This window comes from Sus scrofa, chromosome 9 (genome assembly GCF_054392235.1).
Source record: "Sus scrofa isolate SSC_HxYL_T2T_F1_AM1 chromosome 9, Sscrofa_HxYL_maternal_Yorkshire_Landrace_v2.0, whole genome shotgun sequence".
NCBI classification, from domain to species: Eukaryota; Metazoa; Chordata; class Mammalia; order Artiodactyla; family Suidae; genus Sus; species Sus scrofa.
This window is the reverse complement of record NC_139391.1, coordinates 26,766,282-26,778,935: the sequence shown is the minus strand read 5'-3', so window position 1 is coordinate 26,778,935 and position 12,654 is coordinate 26,766,282. Positions and strand designations below refer to the sequence as shown.

General features: G+C 43.3%; 1 protein-coding gene across 11 annotated transcripts in view; it reads right to left on the bottom strand.

The window, feature by feature from the left end:
* The window catches only part of PIWIL4 (piwi like RNA-mediated gene silencing 4), a 72,886-nt gene that overhangs the window by 35,392 nt on the left and 24,840 nt on the right, over positions 1-12,654 (bottom strand). For 8 of the 11 annotated variants that reach the window (XR_014814297.1, XR_014814298.1, XM_084974254.1 and 5 more), the window contains 3 exons: positions 11,241-11,319; positions 7,999-8,130; positions 3,747-3,961 (listed from right to left, as the gene is read on the bottom strand). Coding sequence is in view for 9 of the 11 variants with exons in the window: in XM_084974254.1 (XP_084830380.1) it covers positions 3,747-3,961; positions 7,999-8,130; positions 11,241-11,319 (426 nt within the window). In the remaining 2 variants the exon portion in view is untranslated. The remainder of the gene's footprint in view (positions 1-3,746; positions 3,962-7,998; positions 8,131-11,240; positions 11,320-12,654) is intronic. The other 3 variants (XM_084974259.1, XM_021102055.2, XM_084974256.1) reach the window with 1 other exon arrangement.

Genomic DNA, 12,654 nt, shown 5'->3' with positions numbered 1-12,654 from the left:
AGCTCTATCGACATCCTGTCCAGATTATTCCAGGGACACTTCATTCATCTTCCACTTCACTTTCTCTTGTCCACCATTCAATAGGATGTGATCAGAGTCCCTGAAATTTAACATAGCTCCATGGAAACTCTCTCTCAAAGGCTCCAGCGGCAGTCCATGGAGGACACTCTCCATTTCTCAGCAGGACAGGTCTCCCTACCTTAGGAGCCACAACTTCCCTTCCTTCCCAGCTAAAACTGAACAACCAGAAGTTTCTACAATATGCCGTTCACTTGCTATCTTTGTGCCTTTGCTCCTTCCGGTCCTCCCCCTCGCCCCCTTCACTGACCCAAATCCTACCCAAGAAATGGAAGATCATGCCCACTGAAGGGTCCTGCTGGGATACGCTTTCCTTCCATCATCTCCGTTTGAAGACCTTGGGTAAGATACCGAACTTCTCTGAGGCTCCAGGGGTGATGAGAAAATCAAATGAGTCCATGCATCCAAAGAGTCTGGCAGAGGACATGCTTGTCCATCGTAATCTGCTGAGTGTAATAGCAGCTGGGACATACAGTACAGATCGGCTCAAGAGAGCTGTGCCCGTGCTTAGCCAGAGAACAACCAAGCACAGGACCTAAAACCTCACAAGTACTCAACAAAACTGCTCGTTATCATCATGGCACTTATTTCCTTCTACCTTGCATTGCATTTATTTGCCAATAACCTCAGCACTACACTGTAATATTTTTGATGACAAGAACCTTGTTTTATTTACCCTTGTTTCTGTTCTAGGCTTCAGGTCCCCTTTAAGGAGATGAAACCCAAAAGCCTCTGGCTGCCTCTCATTGTAATTCCCCTTCCCCCACCTTGACCAGCCTGCGAGGCTCACTCCCTGCTAGAGAAGGGATGTCGCCCATTCCTCATCCCGCCTCTATAGAACCTGTTCCCCATGCAAATAAGGCATCCTGCCCAAGACCCATCAGAAGATCAAATTGGGTCTCCACTCAGGTCCACATGGTGAGGTATAAAGACTACTGCAGAGTGAGCTGGGCCCTCTTTTTTTTTAACCTGCATGCACATGAGTTCTCTCTCTTCCTCCTCTGTGACAATGTACTTTCAGTTTAATAAATCTGTAAAATATCCACCGCTCCAATGTTTTGCTAGGGCGAGACGGGGATCGAGGAAACTGACTGTATCATTTCCTCCATGGTGGCAGCACCCTGCCTGGCACACAGTAGGCTCTTTATAAGTGTAGAATGAATGCATGAGAACAGCAAACAGGAGCAACTGTGTCTGGAAAAATAAAAGCCACAGGCCTGATTTGTCGCACCAGGTTTTTGCCGGCTGTTTACTCCCTGCCTCATCAGACTCCATCTCCAACGATAAGATGTGTGGCACACACTACACGCTTATTTTGAATATGAAATGAGTTACATTAACTTACTCCTGGCATTTGCAGAATAAAACCTCTCCACTTTGGTCAGGTAATAGTGAGGAATGGTGGACCATTCAAGGAAGGTATATATAATTTTAATGTTCCCCAATTTCCAAACTGTTAGGACAAATGTCTTTAGAAAAACAAGATGATCCTTAATCATTTTCTCCTTCCTTCCTTCCTCTCTCCCTTCCTTTCTCTCTTTCTTTCTTTCCTCTTTTTTGGCTGCCCTATGGCATATGGAGATCCCAGGCCAGGGATTAGATTTGAGCCACTGCTGCAGGAACGCCAGATCCTTTAACCCACTGCGCTGGGCCATGGATCGAACCTGCATCCTAGAGCTGCAGAGATGCCACCGATCCCATTTCGCCAGAGCAGGAGCTCCCTGAGCTCTAATGATAATAAAACTCTTATAATACATCATTTAAGACTGAGAGACCATATCAGCATGCTAGCAACATCTGGCTATAGGATAAAATGTTGAAGGATCAATAAGGACTTAGGATGAATAGAACTATGTTTCTAAATGTATAGATCCCGACTTTCCAAGTCCTTAAGTCTAATCATACGGTATAATTTTAAAACTCTACATTCAAGCAGCTCCTCTAAGTCTCAACATCTCATGAAAGCATACAGGTCCCAAGAGTGCTCAGAAACACATTTCTTGAGGAAATTCACAAAGATTCACATGGAATCTAGGAATTTACATTTATGTCCTTGTTGCCATCCTGTTCAAAATTCTGAACTAAAAAAGGTTAAGCTTTCCAAGGGACAGAAGCATCAAAACTCTGTTTTGTGGTTAACAAACCTGACGAGCATCCATGAGGACTAGGGTTCGATCCCTGGCCTCGCGCAGTGGGTTGAGGATCTGGTGTTGCCCTGAGCTGTGGCATAGGTCTCAGAATGGCTTGGATCCCCTGTTGCTGTGGCTGTGGTGTAGGCCGGCGGCTACAGCTTCGATTCGACCCTTAGCCTTGGAACCTCCATATGCCACGGGTGCGGCCCTGAAACGCCAAAAAAAAAAAAAAAAAAAAAAAAAAGAGAGAGAAAACTCTGTTTTAATTTTTCATACAGAAACCAGTTCTTTTTCTTTGTAGTGATTATACTATTGCTTTAGAACAAAGTATATGATAAAAACTACAATACCAATATCTTGATTTTAGCCTTGGAAGTATCAAAGGTGTAAAAAAAAAGTGGATAAAGGGATAGGACTGATGTAACTGCCACATCCAGTGGTCACACCGTTACAAAAATTCTTTTTTTTTTTTTTTTTTTTTTTTTTTTTTTTTTTTTTTTTTTTTTGTCTTTTTGCTATTTCTTGGGCCGCTCCCGCGGCATATGGAGTTTCCCAGGCTAGGGGTCTAATCGGAGCTGTAGCTGCCAGCCTATGCCAGAGCCACAGCAACTCGGGATCCGAGCCGCGTCTGCAACCTACACCACAGCTCACGGCAACGCCGGATCGTTAACCCACTGAGCAAGGGCAGGGACCGAACCCGCAACCTCATGGTTCCTAGTCGGATTCGTTAACCACTGCGCCACGACGGGAACTCCCAAAAATTCTTAAGATTGATTTTAAAAACTCATATTTCATATGATGGAACAATTCATGAAAGAAATGACAGATCTACGGTTTGATGCAAAGCTCTTTGACACATGGATACAATGGGGCAGGGGCCAAAGAAATAAATAAATAAAAGTAAATTTAAAGCTCGGAGGCCATAGGCTAAATGGTATTTCGTTTATGTTTTTTTTTTTTTTTTTTTTCGCCTTTTTTAGGGCTGCACCCACAGAATATGGAGGTTCCCAGGCTAGGGGTCGAACCAAATCAGAACTACAGCTGCTGGCCTACACCACAGCCACAGCAACACCACAATGCTGTATCCTTAGCCCACTGAGTGAGGCCAGGGATCAAACCCACGTCCTCATGGATACTAGTTGGGTTCGTTAACCTCTGAGTCGTGATGGAAACTCCCTAAGTGGTATTTCTTAAACTCTTGCCTATTTTGGAAAAGTTTGAAAAGGACTCCTATTTCAAGGACACTTTGCCTTTAAAAAAAGAAAAAAAAAAAAAGGCAGTTGAAAAAGCAGTGTCTATATTACAGCTCTTCTTTTTTAAATGCCAGACCATCCGCTTCTTAATTAAGATATCAATTACTGATGAGGTCTTAATTAAGAAGTCCTTTGCTCTCAGGCACAGGAACAGTAAAGAGAAAAGGAGTGAGTGAAACACTGATTCCAGCTGTGGAGAAAAGAGCTAACCTCTTAAATGTCTATGGAGGAGCATAAATGTATGCATGTGTGTGTATGTATTACCAGATTAACCATACTATACCTTTGCTTCTAGCTTTTGCGAGAGAAAAAGGATGACACCATCGAATGCTTTTGCCTTGCTGGAAAGTTCCCTGTGACTATAAAGCAGAGCAATTCGCAGCCTCCTAGATTCTATATCGGGACTGTAAGTCACGTGATACTGGTACAGCTGCCAGTCCGGAGGCAAGTCTAAATTAAAGAGATTTGTGACCAGCTTCACAGGTATTCCACTGGAACCTAAAGAAAAAAAAATTTTAATTAAGAAAAACACCCCAAACCCCACATTATGGTCATATCACAGCTTTCAAAAAACTTATTTGCATACAGGAGTTCCGTTCGTGGTTCAGCAGTTAACAAGCCCGACTAGGAACCATGAGGTTGCGGGTTTGATCTCTGTCCTTGCTCAGTGGGTTAAGGATCCGGTGTGGCCGTGAGCTGGGGTGCTCGGATCCTGCATTGCTGTGGCTGTGGTGTAGGCTGGCAGCTGGAGCTCTGATTGGACCCCTAGCCTGGGAACCTCCATATGCCACGAGTGTGGCCCTAGAATAGAAAAAAAAAAAAAAAGTATTTGCATATGAATCCTGGAAAGCAAGGATTCCTGTTCAGTGACCCTCTGTAAGCTCTAGTAACAAGCAGCCTGATAACCTTATGGGAGTCCTGAAAACAAAAGGATCTTATTCAAACCAGGCTTCCTAAGAACCTAAGAGCAGATGCTAGCATTCTTGTTTTGGGGAGAAGAGAAATATACAAATTCAACTACCCTAGGACTCCTTCCAAAGCTTGCCCTGAAGCTGATTCTAGGCAACTCATATCATTCAAGAAATAGTTTTGTAACCAAGCAGGAACCCCCAGGGCCTTCCTGGGACAGACTTCTTCTATCAGGACCTCTGCTTTAGCTCCTTTCTGAAGATAACAGTATAACAGTACCTAGATAATAGTATCTGACACATATTTCCTCAGTTGTTTTACAGATGCTAAAAACCACCAAAAAAAAAAAGGAAGAAATTAACTACTTGATGACACAGCCAGGAGCACACAACCCCCAGAACTTCTGGCACCAAAAGATTGATAATGTTTACCCCTGTCACCTCACTTCAACCAGAGAGCTGTGTGCGAGCTGATCCCATATCCTGGGACGCTTCTACTTCACCTGGTCTTTAAAAATGCTTTGCTGAGGAGCTCCCTTGCAGTAGGTTTAGGATCTGGCATTATAACTGCAGCATCCTGCGTTGCTGCTGTGGAGTGGGTTTGATCCCTGGTCTGGAACTTCCACATGCCGACAGCACAGCCAAAAAAAAAAAAAAAAAAAAATGCTTTACTGAAACTCATCAAGGAGTTTGGGCTTTTTGAGCACGAGCTGTCCTAGACTCCTACAGCGCCTTACAATAAACACCACACTTTCCTTGACCACAACCCCATGTCAATGGATTGGCTCTGAAATTACCGTGCTCTCAGATTATAAAGACGCTGTTCAGTTTTTACCATGATTACAGGCCCCCTCCTCTTGGAAAGCCAGATAATCAAAAGTTCACCCTACTTGAGAAAATTCTGAACAACTGCAATCAGTGTTGGCTGTGATGGCTCTGTGATTCCATCTGTAATTCTCAGATGGCCCTGAGAGATGGGGTGGGCGGCAGGGAGGGGCTGGAGAGGAAGGAGGAAATTTCACATCCACCCCGTGTGAGAACAGACAGGGCTCCCTGTTTCTTAAAGGCACAAGGAGGCCATGTGCTTCCAGAATTTGATCCCCTACAGAATTTTTTTATCCACCTCTTCAACATCTGCAGGACAAATTCAGCAATTGCCACAATGTAGCTAGTCAGTGCCCAGGTTGGCATAAGCTCCCTCCAAGAGAGAATCTAGGAGGGCACAAAGGAAGTACTTTTCACCTCTCCTGCTAGAGAATCACCCAGTGATTGTCTTATAGAAAAGAATGACCAAACTGACACTCCTGCGCCTTCCTCATGGAGGAAATGCAAACATGAGCCCTGGGGTGGTTAGAAAGAAAAAGTGTCACGTGTACCTTATGCCGTATTCCCTCAGTTTTGACCTGAGTGTCAACTGAAAAAATAATGCACAACCTAAATTTGAGAATTATTTTTTATTCAGTGGACAAAACTGAGGACTTAAGCCTGGGAGACAGCATCTCAGATAACTCTGAGAAACTGCTCCTAGGAGGTGATGGGGGAGCCAGGATATACAGGAGTTTTTGCAACAAAGATCAGGTAGTCAAAACATCAAAGTATTACTGTTATGAAAACAGTATGGAGGTTCCTCAAAAAACTGAAAATAGAACTACTGTATGATCCAACAATCCCACTCCTGGGCATATATCCAGAGAAAACCATAATTTGAAAAGATACATGCATCCCAATATTCACTGCAGCACTATTTACAATAGCCAAGACATGGAAGCAACTTAAATGTCCATCAACAGAGGACTGGATAAAGAAGACATGTATATGTACAAGGGAATATTATTCAGCCATAAAAAAGAATGAAATGATGCCATTTGCAGCAACATGGATGGACCTACAGATTATACTAATGAAGTAAGTCAGAGAAAAGCAAGTATCATATGATATCACTTAAATATGGAATCTAAAAAATGATACAAATGAACTTATTTACAAAACGGAAACAGACTCACGGACTTTGTAAACAAACGTATGTTTATCAAAAGGAAGGATGGGGGGGAGAGGGAGAGGGAAGGATTGGGAACTTGGGATGGCATATGCACACTGTGGCATATGGAACAGGGACCTAAGGTACAGGAAAATCTACTCAATAAAACTAACACAACACTGTAAACCAACTATACTTCAATAAATTTTTTTTAAAAAAGAAAAAGAAAACAAGATATATCGAGTTAAGGCATTTAGCACTTTTCTCTGTATGGGAAGATGCGGAAGTCAGGGCTCACGGAAACCATTCCTTTGACATGCCCTGTGGCTACCTGGGGCCAGTATCCTGCTTCTCTCCATCCTGAATCCCCTCAGGTGTACAAGTGGGGGTGGCTGCAGTGGCTGGGGGTTCGGCAACATGCAGCCCATTTGTCTCCATCCTGAGTTCCCTCAGCGCTCACTATCGGGCTGGCTGTAGTGGTTTGATGGCTACAACATCCTTTGTTTACTGATAAGGCAGGCAACATTTTTTCCACTGACCTACAGATATGCAGTAGGAGTAAGGAATCACTGTGCTATTTTCATTAAAAGGTTTTTTGGTTGTTCTTGTTCTCCCAGAGGCATTTCAGCTGCTCAAATGAATGGACAAAGAGAAGTCACATCTAGCATGTCAGAGTTAGCAATACCCCTCTGAGATCATTTGCCCCAGTACATGGAGTAACCATGACCCATTAGTGCTGCAGCTCTGAAAGTGAGGTGAACCATCCGATTTCATGAAAAGCCTAGAATACAAAGGAATGGACCGGAGTGCCCTGCCCATAGGAAGGGCAAACAGTTGTTTCATGAAACTTTGTTTCAATTGTATTTGTATTGTGTGTGTACGCAGGCTTGATAACAATATTTCTACTGACTTTGCTGCATGGTTTTTAAAAGTTTGAAAAAAACTGATCTGCATCAGTGGCGCAGTACGTGCACCCACAATTCTAGGTGCAACTTCAGGGGTGACCCCAGACTCTGAGTAAAAAATTCCCCACATAGGCTACATCTTTCTTTTTACAGCTGAAGTTCAGAAAGGCTCTTATTCCCCAAATAGGCAAAAGGTTGGGAAAGAGACAAAGCACCTTTTTGGACCCCCCTACTCCAGGTGTAAGGAGCAAATGTTTTCAACCAATGAAACGTAGTTTTGGAGAAAATGTTCTTCTTTCTATTAAAATTAGTAGAGAATTAAGGCTAAAACTAGTATTAAAGAAAGCCCTGAATATAGCAGATGTTCAATACATATCTTTTAAGTCAATATACGAACTTGTTTATTTTAGATCTAGAAATTAAAATTTCTTGAGCAAGATTTGTAACATTTAAAAAGTAAGTAGGAGTTCCCATCATGGCTCAGTGGTTAACGAATCCAACTAGGAACCATGAGGTTGCGGGTTCGATCCCTGGCCTTGCTCAGTGGGTTAAGGATCCGGCGTTGCTGTGAGCTGTGGTGTAGGTCACAGACGCGGTTTGGATCCCGCATTGCTGTGGCTACAGCTCCGATTCAACCCCTAGCCTGGGAACCTCCATATGCCGCAGGAGCGGCCCAAGAAATGGCAAAAAGACAAAAAATAAAATAAAATAAAATAAAAAGTAAGTAACATGAAGATTGGGTACCTGTTTTGCAGTCTCTCACGTGGGCCAATGTCTCTCGAGTACAAACAGCCAAATCCATGATGTCTCCTCTGATTTTCCCACCTCTCTCCTTGAAGGTACAACCAGCATCTCCAGAAGATATACCACCTGCATCTAAAATATGAAGAGAAACATGCCAGTGGGCATTGACCCCCCTTGTGGCAACACCTGTAGTCCTGGCTGAGGTGAAGGATCACCTGAGCCCAGAAGTTCTGGGCTGCTGTGCGCTATGCTGATCAGCTGCCAGCACTAAGTTCTGCATCAATAACACCATAGTACAGGAGTTCCCGTCATGGCTCAGTGGTTAAGGAATCTGATTAGGAACCATGAGGTTGTGGGTTTGATCCCTGGCCTCGCTCAGTGGGTTATGGATCCGGCGTTGCCGTGAGCTGTGGTGTAGGTTGCAGACACGGCTCAGATCTGGCATTGCTGTGGCTGTGGCATAAGCCGGCAGCAGTAGCTCCAATTAGACCCCTAGCCTGGGAACCTCCATATGCCATGGGTGCAGCACAACAAAAGTAATAATAATAAGGATACTATAATATTATATATTCTTGAGATTATATATATCAACTATGCTTCAGGTTAATGATATTATTTACAATTTTGATATCCAAAATGCATCTAAAGGAGTTCCCACTGTGGCTCAGTGGGTTAAGAACCTAATTAGTATCCATGAGGATGCAGGTTCGATCCCTGGCCTCATTCTGTGGTACAGCGTTGCCATGAACCGCAGTGTAAGTCACAGATATGGCTCAGATCTGCTGTGGCTGTGGCGTAGGTTGGCAGCTATGGCTCTAATTCAATCCCTAGTCTGGGAACTTCCATATGCCACAGCTGTGGAGCTAAAAAAGACCACCACCCACCTACCCCCGAAAAAAAAAAAAATGCATCTAGAACCAAAACTCAGATTTTTGTGGCTTTTAATAAAACTAGCCCACATTGCAGAAAACAATCCTGACTATACAGAAGTCTTCAGCCTGAAAACTGAAAATTGTGAAGGAAGCAGGGCATGCTTTGTTCCAATTAGCAGACTGTGAGTTAGTCCTACTTCAGAACATTTGAGGCTGGTCTGATTCTTCTCTTGGCTAAGGAGGCATCTCCCCCTAATCCCTGCTCCACACCCATTTATGGGGAGCTGGTCTCTCTCCTGTAGCTCTTGGTTAACACCCCAAAGAGTTACAGACGAAGAGTTCCTGTTGTGGCTCAGTGGGTTAGGAATCCAATGAGTATGCATGAGGACACAGGTTTGCTTAGTGGGTTTAAGGATCCAGTGTTGCCATGAGCTGTGGTGTAGGCTGTAGACACAACTTGGACCTGGCGTGCAGTGGCTGTGGCATAGGCTGGCTGCTGCAGCTCTGATTCTACCCCTAGCCTGGGAACCTCCATATGCCACAGGTATGGCCCTAAAAAAAAATAAAATAAAGAGTTACAGACTGAGATTGTCCACATCAACTTCTATACAGATTGGGGCTAAACCTCTCACTTTTCACAACCACGGACGAGAAACGCCCGGACACTGCTATCAGTTTTTATGCCAGATCATTCCCCAGGCATGAAAGTCAGCACTTCACCTTGCGGCATCCCACGTACTGTTAGATTCTAGAAAATGTGAAATTAAAATGTTTCCAGATGAACATTTTCTGTTATAAACAAGTACAAAAAGATGCTAATTTTTTGGATACAACGTTGGCACTTTGATGATAATGGGAAAATAGAAATTTTATAGTGTGGAATTATTATTATAAAGTAATATGACTAATAGTCTGACAAATCTCTGGGATTCTGACTTGATCACTGCCCTTTGACATGGTCACTGTATGCAGCTACCCACATGGCACGACCACTTGGTATGCCCCCAACTGCTGTCCACACATACCCTTCCCTCTGGAGTCTAAGTCTCCCAGGAAGACCACAAAATTTATTTAATTTTTAAAAATTTGACTATTCTCACTAGATTATCCATATCATTTACTGTTCTAGGGTTTCTAAAAATTCAATCTACCACAGAATAATGACATAAAAATTTGTAGACATTTTCATAAAAATTCATAGAAAAATACTCTACCATAGAATAATAGTTGCCAGGATCTAGAGGGCAAATGGAGAGTTACTGTTTAATGGGCACGGAGTTTCAGTTCGGCAAGAGGAAAAAGTCTAGAGATGGACCGTGATGATGGCTGCACAACACTGCGAATGTCCTTAATGCCGCTGGACTATACACACTTAAACACTGTGAAACTGGTAAATGTTATGTAATGTGTATTCAACTCCAGTCTTTAAATTAAAAAAAAAAAAATTCAATCTACCCTTAAAAGATGAAAGGCTCCATCATGTGCTAGTCACAAGAATATGCAGCGAATGTGGAAAGAAAACCCCAGAGAAAAAGCCAAGTAACACTTGAATGGTGGTGGTAGGACTGGAATTATGAGACAATACGTTCTTCTGTCTAAGCACCCTGTGCGTGGCACTCTGCCATGGCAGCCCCAGGCAACTAGTGCATCCGCATGCCAAGTTGCACGGTATGGTAGAGGCTACTTGGAGCAGCATGTAGAGTATCCTGAGGCTGTATCTGGATTTGCAGGGAAGAGGGCTACCACCAAATGGTGACGTCTACCAAGGGTGGAGAAGGATGAAGAGAGATGGGGCAACAGGCACGGCAGGTTTCTACCATCCCTGCAAGGCAACTGGCATTTATATTCACAAAGAATTTTTAAATACTTTTCCCAAAACTATTCAGTAAACAGAATCAGAAAAACTATCTTTCTAGTGTTTGTGGGTTCCCAACTGCTAGGACAGTCAGGAAATTCAGTGGCAGGTTCTGTGTTTGGAAGTTCCAACGAAACAACACACACAGGGAGATCCTTTAAGAAAGAGAGGATGGGGAGTTCCCACTGTGGCACAACGGGATCGGCAGACTCTCTGCAGCACCAAAATGCTGGTTCCATCCCCTGCCTGGCATAGTGGGTTAAAGGATGCAGCACTGCTGCAGCTGTGGCAGAGGTCACAAATGCTGCTCAGATCAGATCCCTGGCCCAGCCCAGGAACTCCATATGCCGCCAGGGGCGGCCAAAAAAAAAAAAAAAAAAAAAAAAAAAAAAAAAAAAAAAAGAGAGAGAGAAAGAGAGAGAAGATGGGATGGCTCAAGAAATGAGTTTGCTGCTGTAAGACTTAGCAGGATCCCTCCTGTTCCATTTAGATGGAACAGACAAAGCTGCACTTACATTTCTGTGAAATCCTGCTTGTTCCCACGGGGTCAGTGCTAGAAGATGCTTCACTGTCACTAAGAGCAACAGAGGGAGGCTAAAATGGGCAAAAAATATTTGGTCAGATTTAAGATGCTAAATCATAAACTAAAATGCTATCACAAGATGAGAACAGTATCATGTCTTATGGCATCAGATTACCATGAACTAGGAAAAGAAAATGTTAACAGGTAAGATGCTGGAGAGAGGCGATGAGATTAGAAAAAAAAGGTAAGGATAAGTGATGGTTTTCCCCATTGGTCAATCTTTGATTTCAGTGCCAGCCATGAGCCGGATACAGTCCTTAGTCCCTGGAGGTGGAAAGAGGCAAAGGTGTGATCCTTGTACCCAAGGAGCTCTTCAGAGAGCAGGCAGTACCGGTAAGTGCAGGCCTCATGCTTCTGCAGCCCTCAGACATGGCCCTCTGATGTGAACATGTCTGCAGCAAGAAAATAAATGGAGGAGTTCCCATTATGGTGCAGCTGAAAGAAATCCGACTAGGAACCAAGAGGTTGCAGGTTCGATCCCTGGCCTCGCTCAGTGGGTTTAAGAATCCGGTGTTGCCGTGAGCTGTGGTGTAGGTCACAGACGTGGCTCAGATCTGGTGTGGCTGTGGTGTAGGCCAGCAGCTGTAGCTCCCATTCGACCCCTAGCCTGGGAACCTCCATATGTTGTGGGTGTGGCCCTAAAAAGCAAAATAAATAAATAAATACAAAAATAAATAAATAGTTGCGATTCTCACTTCAAATAATAAAAATGAAAAAAACATAGATTTAAAAAAAAAAGAAAAGAAATAGAGCCAGAGGACCTGAGCCACCAGTTCCGATGATGACTCTCTTGAATAAACTGGTCCAAAATTAGTTCAGAAAATAGGTGAAGGGAGCCATTAGTATTTTCTTTTCAGGGTGAGATTACTTGTTCTGACCTGCTTTAAAAAAAAAAAAAGGCTGAGGTCCAGAGACGCCTTCTTCCTAAGAGTAAATAAAGGCATACTGACCACACACTACCCACTTCAATACTCTCCATCCTTATAAGAGAGGCTCCAGGTCCTAAGAGCATGTGGTTGTAACATCACTGAAACATGGCTGATTTGCCGCTCAATTCTACCTAGTCGCCCAAGTCTAGTAAGAGCCCCGTGCACAGCGGCTGCTCAAGAAGCAGTAGTAGATTCTAAATGACATGAGTGTTTGAGATTATTCATTTTTACATAAGAATTAGCAAGACAGGTCATATTAGATTATATGTTATATAATGGTACCGAGGAAGGTACAGCCATTTTCACCAAGAGACTTCAAACCGAATAAAGTACTTTAAACTCAGAAAGTAGAAAGGAATAATACACTTGCCTCCAATTTGCAGCCCTTTTCACTGGCCAAAATATCTACATTAATTA